Source organism: Myxocyprinus asiaticus, chromosome 16 (assembly GCF_019703515.2).
Source record: "Myxocyprinus asiaticus isolate MX2 ecotype Aquarium Trade chromosome 16, UBuf_Myxa_2, whole genome shotgun sequence".
Taxonomy (NCBI): domain Eukaryota; kingdom Metazoa; phylum Chordata; class Actinopteri; order Cypriniformes; family Catostomidae; genus Myxocyprinus; species Myxocyprinus asiaticus.
This window is the reverse complement of record NC_059359.1, coordinates 26,914,311-26,934,062: the sequence shown is the minus strand read 5'-3', so window position 1 is coordinate 26,934,062 and position 19,752 is coordinate 26,914,311. Positions and strand designations below refer to the sequence as shown.

The 19,752-nt window shown below is 42.2% G+C and overlaps 1 protein-coding gene across 4 annotated transcripts in view; it reads right to left on the bottom strand.

The window, feature by feature from the left end:
• LOC127453828 (phospholipid-transporting ATPase ID-like) overlaps window positions 1–19,752 on the bottom strand; it is a 67,258-nt gene that overhangs the window by 4,235 nt on the left and 43,271 nt on the right. For all 4 annotated transcript variants that reach the window (XM_051720532.1, XM_051720536.1, XM_051720533.1 and 1 more), the window contains 6 exons: window positions 16,416–16,639; window positions 15,689–15,772; window positions 15,345–15,590; window positions 3,849–3,987; window positions 3,007–3,137; window positions 3–512 (listed from right to left, as the gene is read on the bottom strand). In XM_051720532.1, coding sequence (XP_051576492.1) covers window positions 3–512; window positions 3,007–3,137; window positions 3,849–3,987; window positions 15,345–15,590; window positions 15,689–15,772; window positions 16,416–16,639 — 1,334 coding nt within the window. The remainder of the gene's footprint in view (window positions 1–2; window positions 513–3,006; window positions 3,138–3,848; window positions 3,988–15,344; window positions 15,591–15,688; window positions 15,773–16,415; window positions 16,640–19,752) is intronic.

Sequence of the window (19,752 nt, the reverse complement as noted above, 5' to 3'; positions counted from 1 at the left end):
ACCTGCACAGTTCCAGCACTACATCCTCCAGCCTCTCTTTCTGTACACCTAACCATATTGAGAGAAATGTCATCAAGGCTGCAAGTGAGGCCAGTTTCATTACATGGTTGTCGTGTCTCCCATGGGGTTGTGCCCTGAGGACCAATCACTGAGGAGGAATTGGAAACAAGTGTGGTTTGAGAGGAGACATTACTGCCATCTTCAGTTGTCAGGGTATTCTGTGCACCACTACTGCTTGCATGTTTTTTCTTGCGAAGACTGTCAATCCAGCTACTGCTGTGGCGGGAGGCAAACGTGGCGAGAGCCAATGAGCTCAGGCGCATATTCTTTCCCGACGTGATCAGCTCGCCAAAGCCTTCCTGATGTGCAAACGCATAACCAGAGCGTCGAGAGCCGCCTCTCCCCAGACGACCCAGAGCACTGCCACCAGCTGCTCCAGCCCCACCCACTCCATGGCCTGCACGTCCACCGGGCTTCCTCTTCTTCTGCCGCACCAGTTGAGTGTAGCGCACCTGCAGAAAGACAATGAGAAAATGAGTGTGAGGGGATAACCAAAAAAAGTACCAATGAATCAAACCTACTGGTGTAAATAAAGTCAGATCTACTGGTATGAATCAGACCATGCAGTGCTCAGGGTTAACATAGTATACTCCTCAACCAACCACAACTTTTCAAACAATAATTTCAAAGATCAATACATGGGAGCAATTTCTGAAATAAAGTTTATTTATTTTTTTATATATATTTATATATAAAAATGTATGTTATTTATATAAAATAAAATAATATAACATAAATGTATATTATATTTACTGTATTTAGAGTTACCACTCTGGTAAATATGTGCAGTATATGGCCACAAAAAATATTTTGTAGCGATATTATGCTACAACAAATGCTTTGCCTTTATGTAAAAAATTATTTTTACATGACCTAATCCAAATTCAAATCTTTTTAAGACATAAAAAATACAGTTTTATATACTTTCTTTACATACCCATCCACTTTTCTACATGTTAATTTGTGTCATTTGTTTTTTATTCTGTTTATTCCTTTTGTTTGTGAGCATTCTTGATGAATTAAAGCTATTCCTAATTCTTATTTTAAATCTGGAGCCGGATTCACAAAACATTCTTAAGAATAAAATTCTTCTTAACAACTATTTCCTTCTTATTTTCTAAATTATTAAAATGTTCTTTTTCTTTCTTTCTTTCTATTTTTCACTTGGGAACATTCTTACAAACTTCTTATAATTTCCTGTCTATGATTGATCAATGGGAACCTTAAAGGGATAGTTCACCCTAAAATGAAAACTCAGTCCTTGTTTACTCACCCATGTGTTGTTCTAACCTTATATGACTTTCCTTCTTTTTCTTAACACATAGGGATAAATTGTGAAAAAAATTTTGTTTGCAGTGATGTCATAGAATGGCAGTTTATGGTGACCACTTCTTCAAGCTTCAAAAGAACACAAAAGTATAATTCAGGAGTCTAATAAATAAATTATTCCATGAGACTTATGATTGCTATGAAAGCATATGATAAGGTTTGGTGAGAAACAACCCAAAATCTAATGTATGATTTAGTGAAATTGTTGGCCGACCGTTGATCTCCTGTGCGTGTTTATGATAGGGCACGAGAGCAACAGTTCACGCATCCCCCTTGCGATATTGGGCGTTCAAGCCAAAACTAATTTGATCTAAAAACAGGTCCGCCACAGTGATAGTGACTACAGAACTCAACACAGCTGCACACAAAACATTTCTATGCCTAGCCTTATTTTTCCTCAATCAAACAGAAACATAAAGGAGGCTAAAGGCAGCCACAGTCACACTGTGTCCTAACCTGACGGCAAAAGACACGCGATAAAATGTACATTTTCTATGTTAATCAGAGTTTTTTTCCTAACCAGCCGTGACAAGCGACGGTGCATTCATCGCTTGTTTTCTATTTTCGGCATTGCACCGGGTAACTCTGTCCGCTGTAAAATGATATGGGTCCAAAAACTTTCTCATAACAGCATGTTCAAGTCAGCATCTCATGAGCCATTTAAAAACTACTTGATATTGGCCGAGAATGTTACACCTACCGAATGTTTTTGTGGAGGTCTCACTCTTCTCATGTCTGTCACAAATATTTACCGGTTCGGAATGGAGAAGAGGTGACAGACATTCCCGCCTACTCCATCTCTCTCTTTGAAAAATAAGGCTGGGCATAGAAATGCATCTATTCTTTGACTACAAACCTTTCAGACATGTTTAGCAAGTTCTGTTCTCTGTTTTTTGTGTGCAGCTGTGTTGAGTTCTGTTGTCACATTCAATGTGGCGGACCTGTTTTCAGATAAACAAAACAAGTTTTCACTTGAAATGCCCATGTCAAGTGGGGGCTGTGTGAACTGTTGCTCTCATGCCCTATCATGAACGTGCACAGGAGATCATTGGTCGGTCAAGTTTCACTAAATAATACATTAGATTTCGGTTTGTTTCTCACCAAACATTATTGTATGCTTTCACGGGTCTCATGGAATAATGTATTAAACTTCTGAATTATTATTTTGCATTCTTTTGAAGCTTGAAGATGTGGTCACCATAAACTGCCATTGTATGGCATCACTGAGCACAAATCTTTTTCTTTTGTGTTAAGAAAAAGAAAGAAAGTCAAATAGGGTTATAACAACACAGGGGTTAGTAAACAGTGACTCAATTATTATAAAACAAAATTGTGAACTAATCCTTTAAAGCAGGGTGTTCTCACTCACACTAACACACATGCAAATAAAATACACCCACACTCAATAAAACGGAGAGAATTTTTTATTCTTTTTATTTTTTTTTTTAATATAAGCCATATAACTATTGTGTAAGTACTTTATATTTGCTCTGCTGTATACTGATAATGAATGTATGGTTTAACGTAAACATAAGATGTCGAAAAAGTAAAACAAATAATGGTCTGAGAATTAGGACAGACAAACAAAGGTCACTACACGCATTCACACACACTTACAGTATCTGAAAGCTGTGGTTTTAGGTCCAGTTTGAGGAAGCGGAAGGCGAGGACTGGAGCAATACAGATGATCGTAGCCAGAGCAATAGTTAACCACACCACCGGCTGCCCTAGTGTGTTGTGTGCACTCCCTGTGGTCACAATTAACATATGTCACGCACATCAGAACAAAATAGACCACACACATTCACACAAAATGCATTACACAATAAAAGGCAATTAAGAAATAATTTATATCCCAAACAAAACAGTATCAAAACTTAGTTTAATAGAAGGCTGTACTGTAGTGATTTTAAGAGTTTTAAAGATTTAAAGCTTATTTGCATCTTTAAATGTAAAATCTTTAACGCATGTAAAGCAAATTTATTTATCTACATATACATTAACAATTAGTTTGTTTATTGAGTAGGTTGTATTTTAATAACCTAAAAAAAAGAGTAAAAGGTAACACTTTACAATAAGGTTCCATTCGTGAACATTAGTTAATGCATTATGTATCATGAACAAACAATAAATAACATATTTTTTTGTTTTTACAGCATTTATTAATCTTTATTAATGTTAGTTAATAAAAATACAATTGTTCATTGTTGTATCATGTTGGTTCATAGAGCATTAACTAATATTAACATATAAATGTAAAAGGATTGTTCATTGTTTGTTCATGTTAACTAATGTTAACAAACTGAACCTTATTGTAAAGTGCTAACAAGTAATGCTATATGAATTTCCAGATGTCATAAGGTATGGCTTATAAGCTGTGCTTGTGACACAATATATATGTTATCAAATGTTTGTTTCTGTTCAACTGCCCAGATAGTTGGGCCACAGTGCCGACTCACCAAGGAAATGGAACTGCTTGGGGAAGATGTTGAACAGGATGCTGGAGTGCATAGCAAAAAGGATAGTGAAATAGGTACCCAAAGAGCCCCATATAAAGAAGTGATTTATAGCTGTCCAATAACCCGTGTCCAGAGCAATCTATAAACAAGTAACAAAAAGGCTGAGCTAATCAGAACACTAAACAACAAACCAGCTATACAATTTCACTATATAAAATGTTAAAACAATTTATAAAATGGAGTGCCTAAGCAATTTGCATGACTGAAAAGTGGCCTAGAAATTTGAGCACATTCATTGGTATTTTTGTGCAGACAACCAGAGTTCGAATCCAGCTTGTAACATTTTGTGATCCCACGATGTGTGTGCTATTGTACTATATGCTATCATATTTCAAATTATTTTATAAAAGTACATATTACTAGACAAAATACTATTAATGTATTTTTGTGTTAACACCAGGGTGATAAGAGTATCTACCACTTTTTACTCTACTTTGTGTGAATACTATGACTGTCAATCAATAAAAAATGAAGCAAATTAATTACATGATATGCGATTAATTAATCAAATTAATTGCAATTAATCGCAAATTTAAATATTTGCTGAGAAGTTCCCTAAATAAAGCTCATTTAAATGTAGAATATTAATGATACATACATACATACATATATACATACATATATATATATATATATATATATATATATATATATACACACACACACACACACACACACACACACTACCGGTCAAAAGTTTTGAAACACTTGACTGAAATGTTTCTCATGATCTTAAAAATCTTTTGATCTGATCTACTTAAATGTTTGAAATTAGTTTTGTAGACAAAAATATAATTGTGCCACCATATTAATTTATTTCATTATAAAACTAAAATGTAATTAAAAAAAAAGGTTTTTGAAATAGATGACTTGGATTAAATAATAAAGAAAAGAAGCCAATAAGTGCCCAACATAGATGGGAACTCCTTCAATACTGTTTAAAAATCATCCCAGGGTGATACCTCAAGAAGTTGGTTGAGAAAATGTCAAGAGTACATTTCTGCAAATTCTAGGCAAAGGGTGACTACTTTGAAGATACTAAAATATAACACAGTTTTGATTTATTTTGGATTTTTTTAGTAACAACATAATTCCCATATTTCCATTTCTATTATTCCATAGTTTTGATGACTTTACTATTATTCTAAAATGTGAAAAAAAAATTATAATAAACAATGAGTGTTTCAAAACTTTTGACCGGTAGTGTATATACACATACATACACACACTGGCAGCCAAAAGTTTGGAATAATGTACAGATTTTGCTGTTTTGGAAGGAAATTGGTACTTTAATTCACCAAAGTGGCATTCAACTGATCACAAAGTATGGTCATGTAAAAAACAGCACCATCACTATTTGAAAAAAGTCATTTTTGATCAAATCTAGACAGGCCCCATTTCCAGAAGCCATCACTCCAATACCTTATCCTTGAGTAATCATGCTAAATTGCTAATTTGGTACTAGAAAAATTTAATTAAATGAAGCTTAACATTGTCTGCGTTTGTTTTTGAGTTGCCACAGTATGTAATAGACTGGCATGTCTTAAGGTCAATATCAGGTCAAAAATGGCAAAAAAGAAACAGCTTTCTCTAGAAACTCGTCACTCAATCATTGTTTTGAGGAATGAAGGCTATACAATGCTTGAAATTGCCAAAAAACTGACGATTTCATACAAAGGTGTACACTACAGTCTTCAAAGTCAAAGAACAACTGGCTCTAACAAGGACAGAAAGAGATGTGGAAGGCCAGATGTACAACTAAGGGTACGTTTACATGACATCGATGTACTAAAAACAGAAAAGTTTTTCCTTTGCGTTTTTGAAAAGTTTCGTGTACAGACGACAACGTTGTCAAAAAGATCCCCGTTCACACGGATCCGTGAAAATCACTAAAAAGCTGTATTATGTATGCCAGACCAGTAGTTGGCGAGGTCACTTTGTAAAGAAACACTACGCACCTGTGCACATAAGATTCTTCCACAGAGCGGTGAAAACAAACAATGAAGATGGCGATCGCTGGTCGTAGTAGTGATACAGTAAATCTACACTTTGCTGGAGAAGCGTCAACAAACTCAATTTTGAGCAGCACAAACACAGTCCTGTAGTCCGCCACTGAAGTTTTGAATGTCTCGCCCGTTGTTTTGAAGTACTCGCGCGCATGCCTATAGGCTGAACACGTAATACACGTGCGCTTGACGTCATCGTTTTCACAAATTCGCATTTTTGTGTGTTTACACGGAGACGATAACGGCATCGTTTTCAAAAACTTGCACTTTGAAACCCGTTTTCAAAAGTTTGCGTTTTCAGGCCCCAAAATGGCGTTGTCATGTAAACGAACAGCCAAAACACATAAAAAGTTTTCCGTTTTTAGTTGAAAACGTTGTCGTGTAAACGGCCCGTAAACAAGAGGATAAGTACATCAGAGACTCTAGTTTGAGAAACAGATGCCTCACATGTCCTCAGCTGACAGCTTCATTGAATTCTACCTGCTCAACACCAGTTTAATGTACAACAGTAAAGAAAAGACTCAGGGGTGCAGGCCATATGGGAAGAATTGCAAAGAAAAAGCCACTTTTGAAACAGAAAAACAAAAAGAAAAGGTTAGATTGGGCAAAGAAACACAGACATTGGACAACAGATAACTGGAAAAGAGTGTTATGGATCTTAAACCCATTAAGCATTTGTGGGATCAGCTAGACTGTAAGGTGCATGAGAAGTGCCCGACAAGACAGCCACATCTATGGCAAGTGCTACAGGAAGCGTGGGGTGAAATGTCTCCTGAGTATTTGGACAAACTGACAGCTAGAATGTCAAGGATCTGCAAAGTTGTCACTACTGCATGTGGAGGATTTTTTGATGAGAACTCTTTGAAGTAGTTTAAGAAGTTCTATTTTTTATTTTTGTTTTTCATGTTATTAATGTCCTGACTATACATTGTGATCAGATGAATGCCACCTTGGTGAATAAAAGTTCCAATTTCTTGTCATTAGAGCAAAATCTGTTAATTATTCCAAACTTTTGGCTGGCAGTATATATATATATATATATATATATATATATATACAGTTGTGCTCAAAAGTTTGCATACCCTGGCAGAAATTGTGAAATTTTGGCATTGATTTTGAAAATATGACTGATCATGCAAAAAAGTGTCTTTTATTTAAGAATAGTGATCATATGAAGCCATTTATTATCACATAGTTTTTTGGCTCCTTTTTAAATCATAATGATAACAGAAATCACCCAAATGGCCCTGATCAAAAGTTTACATACCCTTGAATGTTTGGCCTTGTTACAGACACACAAGGTGACACACACAGGTTTAAATGGCAATTAAAGGTTAATTTCCCACACCTGTGGCTTTATAAATTGCAATTAGTGTCTGTGTATAAATAGTCAATGGGTTTGTTAGCTCTCACATGGGTGCACTGAGCAGGCTACATACTGAGCCATGGGGAACAGAAAAGAACTGTCAAAAGACCTACGTAACAAGGTAATGGAACTTTATAAAGATGGAAAAGGATATAAAAAGATCTCCAAAGCCTTGAAAATGCCATTCAGTACTGTTCAATCTCTTATTAATAAGTAGAAAATTCAGGGATCTCTTGATACCAAGCCAAGGTCAGGTAGACCAAGAAAGATTTCAGCCACAACTGCCAGAAGAATTGTTTGGGATACAAAGAAAAACCCACAGGTAACCTCAGGAGAAATACAGGCTGCTCTGGAAAAAGACTGAGTGGTTGTAACAAGGAAAACAATACGACGATACTTTAACAAAAATGAGCTGCATATTTTAGTTGCCAGAGAGAAGCCTTTACCAGTGCCACAAAAAAGCCCATTTACAATATGCCCAACAACGCCTTGACACGTCTCACAGATTCTGGCACACTGTAATTTGGAGTGACGAGACCAAAATAGAGCATTATGGTCACAACCATAAGCGCTATGTTTGGAGAGGGGTCAACAAGGCCTATAGTGAAAAGAATACCATCCCCACTGTGAAGCATGGTGGTGGCTCACTGATGTTTTGGGGATATGTGAGCTCTAAAGGTACAGGGAATCTTGTGAAAATTGATGGCAAGATGAATGCAGCATGTTATCAGAAAATACTGGCAGACAATTTGCATTCTTCTGCATGAAAGCTGCGCATGGGATGCTCTTGGACTTTCCAGCACAACAATGACCCTAAATTGACCCTCCAGTGGTTACAGCAGAAAAAGTTGAAGGTTCTGGAGTGGCCATCACAGTCTCCTGACCTTAATATCATCGAGCCAGTCTAGGGAGATCTCAAACGTGCGGTTCATGCAAGACGACCAAAGACTTTGCATGACCTGGAGGCATTTTGCCAAGACAAATGGGCAGCTGTACCACCTGCAGGAATTTGGGGCCTCATAGACAACTATTACAAAAGACTGCACGCTGTCATTGATGCTAAAGGGGGCAAAACAAAGAATTAAGAACTAAGGGTATGCAGACTTTTGAACAGGGGTCATTTAATTTTTTTCTTTGTTGCCATGTTTTGTTTTATGATTGTGCCATTCTGTTATAACCAAAAGTAGAATATGAATCCCATAAGAAATAAAAGAAATGTGTTTTGACTGCTCACTCGTGTTTTCTTTAAAAATGGTACATATATTACCAATTCTCCAAGGGTATGCAAACTTTTGAGCACAACTGTATATATATACACACACACACACACACAGTTGTGGTCAAAAATATTGGCACCCTTGGTAAATATGAGCAAAGAAGGCTGTGAAAAAAAATCTGCATTGTTTATCCTTTTGATCTTTCATTAAAAAAAAATCACAAAAACCTTTAATTGAAGTAAAACAATTGAAAAAGGGGAAATATCTCAATATTAAAGAAATATTTTTCTCCAAAACACATTGGCCACAATTATTGACACCCCTAGAAATTCTTATGAGTAAAATATATCTGAAGTATATTCCCATACATATTTTACATTTTTTAGTGCACCTGGGTGACTAGGAACATGAAATTGTTCAGCCATGACTTCCTGTTTCACAGGGGTAAACACACAAGCCAAATTCCCTTCATCAAATCCAATCAAATCCCTTTATTGTCACTCAACTATATACACAAGTGCAACAGTGGGTGAAAGTCTTGGGTGCAGTTCCAAGCAACATAGCAGTATGACAATTACAATAAACTTCTGATTTACATATAACACAGTTTACACATAATCATCAATCACAGTGGGTTAGATTAAGAATATAGTTCTGATGTGTGGCAAAATGTTGTTGAGCTTCACAAAATGGGAAGTGGCTATAAGAAAATAGCCAAAGCATTGAAAATGCCTATTTCCACCATCAGGGCAATAATTAACAAGTTCCAATCAACTAAAGAACCAGCCTGGAGAAGAAGGAGGTGTGACTATATTGTCTCCATGTACAGTGAGGAGGATTGTTCAAGTGGCCAAAGAATCTCCAAGGATCACAGCTGGAGAATTGCAGAAATTAGCTGGGTCTTGGTCAGTCGGTGATTGGTTCCTGGGCTCGCGGCACTGCTCAAAGCCACGCCACGCCCCCGTTCCTTTCTTCCCGGAAGTGCATGAAGAGCTGGCAAGGTCGCGGGAGGCACTTTTACTGCCCGGTCCCGATCTTTTCATCTTCCCCGCCCTCACTACCCTCGATGGTGGGGTGGCCAAGGGCTATTCGGCAATCCCCCGGTGGATAAAGGCGCTCGCGGTGCACCTATGCCCGCAGAGCACCGCCACCTGGCGCGGGTGCCCAAAGCCCCCGTCCAAGGCCTGTAGGTTTATGTCGTCTCTGACAGCCAAGGCCTACGGTGCCGCTGGACAAGCCGCCTCCGCTCTGCACGCCATGGCTCTCCTGCAAGTCCGCCAAGGCACTAAAGGAACTGCACGAGGGTAGCTTTGCCCCAGGATTGATGCAGGAACTGCGCTCAGCGACCGACCTCGCTCTCCGAGCGACGGAGGTCACGGCGCGGTCTCTCGGGCGGACAATGGCCACACTAGTGCTCCAGGAGCGCCACCTTTGGCTCAACCTGGTCGAGATGGGTGAGCCCGACAAGACACGATTCCTTGCTGCCCCCATTTCCCAGGCGGGCCTATTCGGCAACACCGTCGAGGACTCTGGAGCTGGTAAGCAGATCTCCATCTTTTTGTTACCTTTTGCATTTAATTGCGCTGCATGCCCAAGTGGCTGCAGTACTCAAGAGCTCAGCAACAGCAGTTTGCTTGTTCCCTGGGTCACGTATCCGGTGTGTACAGCCGTCATCATGACCACCGTCCACCACTCTATTTGGCAGGTTTGGCGCTCCAGCGGCAGTCTCCCGCCCAGCTGTGGCACAAATCCGCCCCGATGTGACAGTCTCCACGGGTCACGAGGACAGGCCTCTTCCTCCCCATCCCAGGCTGTTCCGTGGGTGGTCACAAGGAGCCAGGTAAGTGCTTCGATGTCCTTAGACTCAGCATGGCCACGACGTGGTGTGGCACCTCGAGCTCCGCCCCGCCACGAGGCCCCACCTGCCGGTACGTCCGATGACGTTGTCCCTTTGGTCCCCCTTGCGTGGAACTTGGATGCATGGCTTGCACTTTCCAATCCATCACGAGGGCTGGTCCGGACCATCCGACTCGGCTGCGTGATTCACTTCGCCGGGCATCCGCCCAGGTTCAGCGGTGTCCACTTCACCTTGGTGAAAGACGAAAACGCTGCTACCTTGTGCGGAGATCGCTACCCTCCTATGGAAGGGCGCGATAGAACCTGCCCCTCCAGCCGAGATGAAGAAGGGGTTTTTCAGCCCCTACTTCATCGTACCAAAAAAAGGCGGTGGGTTGAGGCCAATCTTGGACCTGTGAGTTCTGAACTAGGCTTTACACAGACTCCCGTTCAAGATGCTGACGCAAAAACGCATTCTGGCGAGCGTCCGACATCAAGATTGGTTCGCGGCGGTAGACCTGAAGGATGCGTACTTCCACGCATCGATCCTTCCTCGACACAGACCCTTCCTGCGGTTCGTGTTCGAGGGTCAGGCGTATCGGTACAAAGTCCTCCCTTTCGGCCTGTCCCTGTCTCCTCGCGTCTTTACTAAGGTCGCAGAGGCTGCCCTTGCCCCGCTAAGGAAGGTGGGCATTCGCGTTCTCAACTATCTCGACGACTGGCTAATCCTACCTCACTCTCGAGACGTGTTGTGCGCACACAGGGACCTGGTGCTCTCACACCTCAGCCGACTAGGGCTTCGGGTCAATTGGGAAAAGAGCAAGCTCCTCCCAGTTCAGAGCATCTCTTTTCTCGGTTTGGAGTTGGACTCAGTCTCCTTGACGGCGTGCCTTACAAACGAGCGTGCCCAGTCGGTGCTGGCCTGTTTGAAGGCATTCAAACAGGGAACAGCGGTTCCACTGAAACTTTTTCAGAGGCTCCTGGGGCATATGGCATCCTCGGCGGTGGCCACCCCGCTTGGGTTGATGCATATGAGGCCGCTTCAGCACTGGCTCCAGACTCGAGTCCTGAGATGGCCATGGCACCACGGGACACACCGCGTGGCCATTACGTTGGTCTGTCACCATCTTTTCAGCCCTTGGACCGACCTCTCGTTCCTTTGGGCAGGTGTTCCTCTAGAACTGGTCCCCAGGCGCGTCGTGGTCACGACAGACGCCTACAAAACGGGCTGGGGCGCTGTTTGCAACGGGCACGCAGCCGCCGGCCTCTGGACGGGTCCGCAACAGCATTGGCACATCAACTGCCTTGAGTTGTTGGCAATTCTGCTCGCCCTGCGGAGGTTTCGGCCGTTGATCCAGGGCAAGCATGTGTTAGTTCAGACAGACAACACGACAACGGTAGCATATGTCAACCGCCAAGGTGGTTTGCGCTCTCGTTGTATGTCACAACTCGCCCGCCGTCTCCTCCTCTGGAGTCAGCAGCACTTCAAGTTGCTGGAAGCCACTCACATCCCGGGCAACCTCAACACTACAGCGGATGCGCTGTCACAACAGGTTACCCTCAGGGGAGAATGGAGACTCCACCTTCAGGTGGTCTAGCTGATTTGGAGTCGATTCGACAGGCACAGGTGCACCTGTTCGCCTCCCAAGAATCCTCCCCACTGCCCGCTCTGGTACGCCCTGACCGAGGCCCCCCTCGGAATAGACGCGCTGGCACTCAGCTGGCCCCCTGGCATTCGCAAATATGCGTTTTCCCCAGTGAGCCTGCTTGCACAGACCCGGTGCAAGGTCAGGGAGGACAAGGAGCAGGTCGTCCTGGTAGCACCCTACTGGCCCGCCCAGACGTGGTGCTCGGACCTCACGCTCCTCGCGACAGCTCCTCCTGGCAAATTCCCCTGAGGAAGGACCTTCTTTCTCAGGGAAGGGGCACCATCTGGCACCCGCACCCAGACCTCTGGAATCTCCATGTCTGGCACCTGGACGGGACGCGGAAGACCTAAGCTGTCTCCCACCTGCGGTGGTAGACATGATTACTCAGGCTAGGGCTCCCTCTACGAGGCAACTACGAGGCCTTTAAGTGGCATCTGTTCGCTAAGTGGTGTTCTTCCTGTCGGGAAGGCCCCCAGAGATGCGCATTTGGATCAGTGCTTTCCTTCCTGCAAGAGAGGTTAGAAGGGAGGCTGTCCCCTTCCACCTTGAAGGTGTACGTTGCTGCCATAGCAGCACACCACGACGCAGTCGACGGTAAGTCCTTAGGGAAGCACGACCTGATCATCAGGTTCCTAAGAGGCGCCAGGAGGCTGAATCCCTCCAGGCCGCGCCTCGTTCCCTCATCGGACCTCTGTAGTTCTTCAGGGTCTACAGAGAGCCCCCTTTGAGCCTTTGCAGTCAGCCGAGCTTAAGGCACTCTCCTTGAATACTGCCCTCCTGACTGCGCTCACTTCCATCAAGAGGGTAGGTGACCTGCAAGCGTTCTCTGTCAGCGAAATGTGCCTGGAGTTCGGTCCAGGTTACTCTCACGTGATCCTGAGACCCTGACCGGGCTATGTGCCCAAGGTTCCCACCACCCCTTTAGGGACTAGGTGGTAAACCTGCAAGCGCTGCCCCAGGAGGAGGCAAACCCAGCCCTGTCATTACTGTGTCCGGTGCGCGCTTTGCACATCTATTTGGATTGCACGCAGAGCTTTAGAGTCTCTGAGCAGCTCTTTGTCTGCTTTGGTCCACAGCGGAAGGAAGCGCTGTCTCCAAGCAGAGGACCACCCACTAGCTCGTTGACGCCATAACTATGGCATATCTCGCCCAAAACATGCCGCCCCCGGTAGGGCTACGAGCCCATTCTACCCGTGGTGTAGCGGCTTCTTGGGCCCTGGCCTGAGGTGCCTCTCTAACAGACATTTTCAGAGCAGCGGGCTGGGCAACACCCAACACCTTTGCAAGGTTCTACAACCTCCGGGTGGAACTGGTTTCATCCCAGGTAGTGGCACGCAACACAAGCGGATAAGCCCAGGATAGCCGGCCGGGTGTATCGCTTGCACATAGCGCCTTCCACCACCTTTTGAGCTGAAGACGTGCGCCGTTAATTCCCAGTAGTGTTCACAAAATTTGTTCCCTGGTTGACTTCCTCCGAGCCCTGTGGCAGTCGAGTTTTTGGAGAGACACTGCCAGCCCAGTACACGCGCTAAGAGCCCTGTTCTGGGTTAGGTGCTCTGCATGTGGTGGTTCCCTGTAAGGCTAAACCCCATGCGATCTATATCCTCCGCTAGTTCGTTTCCCTGCTGGCAAACTGCGTCTTCCTTGGGCAGAGCCCCTCTGCCCCAGTCTCCATGTTTGTAGTAACTCCTCCCCCATTGGGCAGGATCTACCTTGAAGGCTCTCCACATGGTTGGAAAGACCATGTGACGTATTTTTCCACATAAATATCCCCCCCTCTCTTTGGGCGAGGTGTGGTCTCCGCGGTGTCTTCCCCTTGGGAGGGACACCCCCCGACTAGACCTGGCGGCCCAGTCGGATAATCCCCCTTCTTTTTTAGGGAGTGGAAAAAGAAAAGGGGAAAAGAGGCCACGACTGGGTTAAGCCTGTCTCTATCTTTGGATAGTCGACTTGTCCCCAAAAAAGGGCCGTTCGACACTCATAACTGTGTCAGGGGAGGTTACACGTTGACCTGGTGTGCTGGCTATGAGGCACACAGCATGTCTGCCCACCACACACCGCCAGTTCACGTAACACAGTTCAGCCTTGTGGCGTTTTGTATAGGGATCCCTAGTGTCACTACATCGACACCAACATCGAGTGAGTGACAGATAGGGAACGTCATGGTTACTGGTGTAACCTCCGTTCCCTGATGGAGGGAACGAGACGTTGGTCCCTCCTGCCACAACGCTGAACTACCCGCTGAAATGGCCGGACCTTATATTGGCTCCTCAGCATAAAACCTGAATGAGTGGTTGCATACCAGCTCCTTTTATATCCGTATGTCCGGGGGAGTGGCATGCAAATACCACTCACCAATTTTCATTGGCCTTTTATCAAAGACCAGAGGTGTCTCGGGCTCCCAAGAGTGACCCCTAGTGTCACTACATCGACATCAATGTCTCGTTCCCTCCATCAGGGAACGGAGGTTACACCAGTAACCATGACGAAATCTCGCCTCGTCCAGCATGATGGAGATTGTATGGCCGAAGTTTAGGTACATACATTACTTCCCTGGGCAGTGAGACAACACCTGGGAGCAGCAGGGCTGCAACTAGACATGGAGAATACTGTCGCTGGAACAAAGCTTAGGAGGAATTTCCGGGGTTTTATACACTCTATGACATCATGGTTGCGGGACGCATTCTGTCGTGCATTTCATCCAATAGGAGTTGAGAGTTCAATCCTTCAGAAATTCACACTTAGGTGTAAAGTGAGCAAGGCTTGATGGGATCTGTAGTCTGTTTTGGACTCCCTTTGTTTGATTTTGGTGCCGATGTTGTAGCTTTCAGTGTTCCTATAGGCCTCAGTCAGGCTTTATGACTTATAACTGTGTAGGCCTGCCTTTGTCTCCTATCTGAGCACACAAGGCCTAACATGGCCAGTGAATTTTGGAGAAAAATATTTATTTAATAATGAGATATTTTCCCCGTTTCAACTGTTTCACTTCAATTAAAGGTTAGCTTTTTGGTAATTTTTTGAATGAAAGATCAAAAGGATACACAATGCAGATTTATTTTTTCACAGCCTTCTTTGCTCATATTTACCAAGGGTGCCAATATTTTTGGCCACTACTGTATATATATATATATATATATATATATATATATATATATATATATATATATATAAAAATTAAATACTATCTACCTTCCTTTATACTACTGCAATATGAATAGTGTAAACAAGATGTGTGAAAAAGATTCTAATTTAACACTGGGATTGTTACGAACCATGCATAGTACATTCACAAGTGCTAATGAAGAGCTAAAATTTGTCTTTTACTTGGTGATACAGCTATCAGCCATTTTACAAGGACTTACTTGTACGCTGACGACTATGACAAGGGCTGTTGCTGTAGTTACAGCAAAGGTCTGGTAGTCTGCCAAGGGAACACCATTACTCTGTGTGGCATGAGAGAGAACGCCATATGGAATGAAGAACAGAACAACTGAGGTGTAGATTCCTTGTGCGATGCAGATGAAGAACTCTCGTTTGTTAAACAGCAGGTTCAGCTGGCCTGGCTCATACAGCTTTGGATACTCTAGACTTCTCTGTTCCGGAACATCCTGACAGAGACAGAGGTGGGGTGAATTACTTCTAAAAGTTTAAGAAACATTTAGTATTTGTTTAAGATTTAGTGCGTAAATATATATGCTTTCTTTACCTGATCAAAGATGCCCATTGCTAACACAGGCAGGGATGTGTACACAATATTGTAGAGAGTGATGAAATACTGGTCATAGACAGTCTAAGTAAAAGATAGGAGAGAAAAGACTTGACCAAAGGGAAAAAAAACAAAAAACTTTTTAACAACTTTGTAGTAAATAATTACATTAATAATGATTGCATCACATTAGCATAGCACATGTTAGTGTAATGGTACAGCTCTCAATTTGCATGTAAGGGGACCCGGGTTTAAATCCCGACCTAATAAACACATGTTATTTATAAAGCAAACAAAATTGCAACTGAACTTTACAGTCAGTGACCATAAGATATTTTCATTGATGGAAAAGAGCAAATTTGATATTTTGATAATAAATTATTTTGTGTTCCAGTTTACAGCAAATAATCTGCGGAAGGAGTGACTCAGTTGCACTTTAGACATGTGAATGGATGATTTTTGCCATAGGGTTTAAGACAAACACTTTTGTTCACTAACAATAATCATGTACAATTATCAAAGATACAAATAATTATTTTGTGAAAGCTGCATTCAAAATCCACTTAGTTAAAACATCTGAGGGGGCATGTGCCTCAGTTTGACTGGGCAAGAGAAGACGCTGCATTCCGATTAAAAAAACCCACACAGTCCATGTGCATGATGACAAAAGAAACAATCAGTATGATCACTGTTCATCTAAAACACTGCATTCCAAAACTATTCTCACCTGTGCTGAGAATCCACAGAAGAATCCGAACCAAAAGTGCACCATAGTGAAGGCAAAGTTCTTGTAGAAGAAGTAACAGAGAAAACGGCACATGCGAAGGTAGGACCAACGTCCATGCACCAGCAAAAGTCGCTGCAGGAAGCGGAACTGGGAAAAAGAGTAATCTGATGACAGCACGGCCTGGATCCCCTCCTGACCGCTGATGCCCACACCAATATGAGCCGCTGGAAATGGAGAGACAAACAGAAGATCAGCTGATGCAGCTTGATTGATCTAAAGTTTGATCTACAGTAACTTGAGGGGTTGGTGTTAGCTGGTCATTCTAAAGAGATTAATTTAAGTTAAAGGGATAGTTCACCCAAAAATTTAAATTCTGTCATGCACCTTAATATTGTTAATATTCCAAAACCAGACCTGTATGACTTTCTTTAATGGAACACAAAAAGAGTTGTTAGGCAGAATGACAGCCACAGTTACTATTTACTTTCATTTTATGGAAAAAGATGCAATGAAAGTGAACAGTGACTGATGTTCCTTCCTTTTGTGTTCCATGGAGGAAAGAAATGTATGCAAGTTTGCAACAACAAGAGATAGTATGAACAGTAAAGTATATCTGTTTATAATGTATAAACTAATTTACCTTCACCTACAAAAACCTGAGAAAAAAAAAAAAGAAAATTAAATCTGAAACTATGAAACAGGAAGAATAAGTTTACACCTGGGTCTGTCCAAAGTTATATGAATCAGTGAAAATGGTTTGTTTTATAGAGCAGTATGATTATAAGTCAGCATTTTGATGACTGCACTGTACACTTATTGACCTCTACATTTGACTCCTAAACACCAACAAAACAGACATCATCTGCAGATAGCAACAGCATCAAAAAAACAGGTGCAACATTGCTTATTACAAGGGTAAGTATGTGTGTGTGTGTGTGTGTGTGTGTGTGTGTTTGTAGGTGTTTCTGTGCTTTCTTTCCCACTTTTAACTTGTGTGCCCCAGAGAAATTTTTTAAAATCTAGCATTTGTGATTTTTTTTTTGTTGTGGTTTTTTGTTGTTGTTATGTGGTTGTGTCACTTCCCTCGGTTCAGAGGTCCCACCATGAGCTCTCACAGTGTCAAATCTATATTTCAAAACCTTGCTGTGAACATGGATAAGAACAAGATATGACGGATGTGATTTATGTCTAAATCTCTACTCATACTCGAGAAAAAAAAAATGCTTCTCTCAAAGTCACCAGAATTTAATGTTGTTTATGCAAAAAAATTCTCCCATGGGAAGGAGCATGCCCCCGGACCCCCATATACATAGGTTGTACAAGGCAACTTTCTGTGCGCGTACCCTCAGATGAAATCCTGCAGGCGCCCAAGGGTCCTAGTGCCTGCTATATTTAACCTCTGTCAGTGCGACTCATCCACCTTTTTCACAGACATCGAAACCCATTATGCTTAGCGCGTTCTTTCAATGCAGATGCTACAGATTTCTGCTTTGCAGTCAAAATCCCTTTCTCACTAAAGGCTGCGTGTGGATATTCGGTTTCGATGGAAATCCTAGAATGGATAAGTACACATTCATACACATTTATATGGTATATTTAATTTACTGGGCTCTAGCCCTCTCTTCACGCACCTGTATGTGTGTGTGTGTGTGTGTGTGTGTGAAAGAGAGGGAGAGAGAGAGACACACACACAGACATACAGCAAGCGAGAGAGAGAGAGAGAGAGAGAGAGAGAGAGAGAGAGAGAGAGAGAGAGAGAGAGAATCCACGTATATGATGCGCTAGATTTCATCAGGTTTCTTGTTGAACTCCTCAATATGAAAACAGCCAAATCTCGGACAATTAGGGAACCTAGAAATCCCGACCAGATGCTTTTTAAGACATGTCTGTGAAAAGAGGACGTATGGTCATAACTACCTTTTTAAAATCTTCAGATTTGAGAGATGTAAATTTGCATTATTTCTGCATTAACAAATGCCGACTTCTCACGAAGACAGCTAATAAAACACTGTCACATACACTCACAGCGCAACATGCGATACAAACTTTTTTTTTTGAAAAAAATGTTTTTCATCTCTGTTATCTGCTAAAATGACAGACAGCATTTGGAAATATCTGTAAATGTTTTAAAAATAGGCAAGTGACGGAGAACCTATGATGGTTTTTAAACGTGCCTAAATTTGTTTTAAAGGTCTCATACAATATATTTACACGCATCCAAGGTCAAAAAACACTTTAATTTGCTCATAATTTAAATTGCAGCATTACCTTTTTTTCCCAGTGTCAAAAACAACTCGTTCAATGATCCGTTCTAAAGGATTCAATCTAAACTCCTCCTTTCAGAGAGCCTACTATGCTCTGATTGGTCAGATGTCCCAGTCTGTTGTGATTGGTCTACATCTTAGTGTATTGTTTGAGGGCGGGTCAAAGCTGTTCGCGAGCAGCCAATGAAGACCAGAGGCGGGTAATTTGTTACCAAATTATGTAGGTTAGTACAGGAAGTAAGTCTGGAATTACTAACGATTCGTTTCAGGTGTTCAGAATCGGTTCTTTCTTTTGGGAGTCAGCGGCTGTCTCGTTTGGAAGGATGCGTCCTCTGAAGGTCGCATTTGTCGGCCGCATACGCCATCGAGGCTGTCTCCTTTTATTTTTATTTTTATTTTTTGTCTTTCTTTTTCTTCTTTTTTTATCTATTGTCAATGCCTTTTATGTATATGCACTTACATTTATACAATTGTTAACGTTTTTTGCGTTCCCAATAAAACGAGACAGCCTCGATGACGTATGCGGCAGACAAATGTGACCTCCAGAGGACGCATCCTTCCAAACGAGACACAGCCAATAACTCCATTTGTCGTGCACTTTGATTTTTGAATCTTTGCAGACTTTTTTACATTCACAAACAGCTATAACACACTACATGAAAGGTAATATTGGAAAAACCATAATAGGTGCTCTTTAATACAACCTCTTATTATTACATCTGGTTCCACTCTAAATGCTCCTCCAGAGTCTCTGCTGCTCGCCATCACCAGTAACGTTAGTCTATCTGATAACAACAACAGCCGTAATGATGCTGCCCATGGACAAGTCAGGAAAAAGGTGGATACAAAGATGCATCTTTTTTTTTCTCTCTCTGAACAACGTGATTTTGACCAGGTGCAACTTATTTTCAGGTGTGACTTTATTTCCGGAAAATACGGTGATTTTTGTAATCTGATTACATACTCCAAATTGCATTTAATCTGTTACTACCCAGCACTGAACACCACTGATATAAAGTATAAATGGTAATTTAATGGTTGGTGTTTATGCAGTAAGCAATAATCAAAATGTA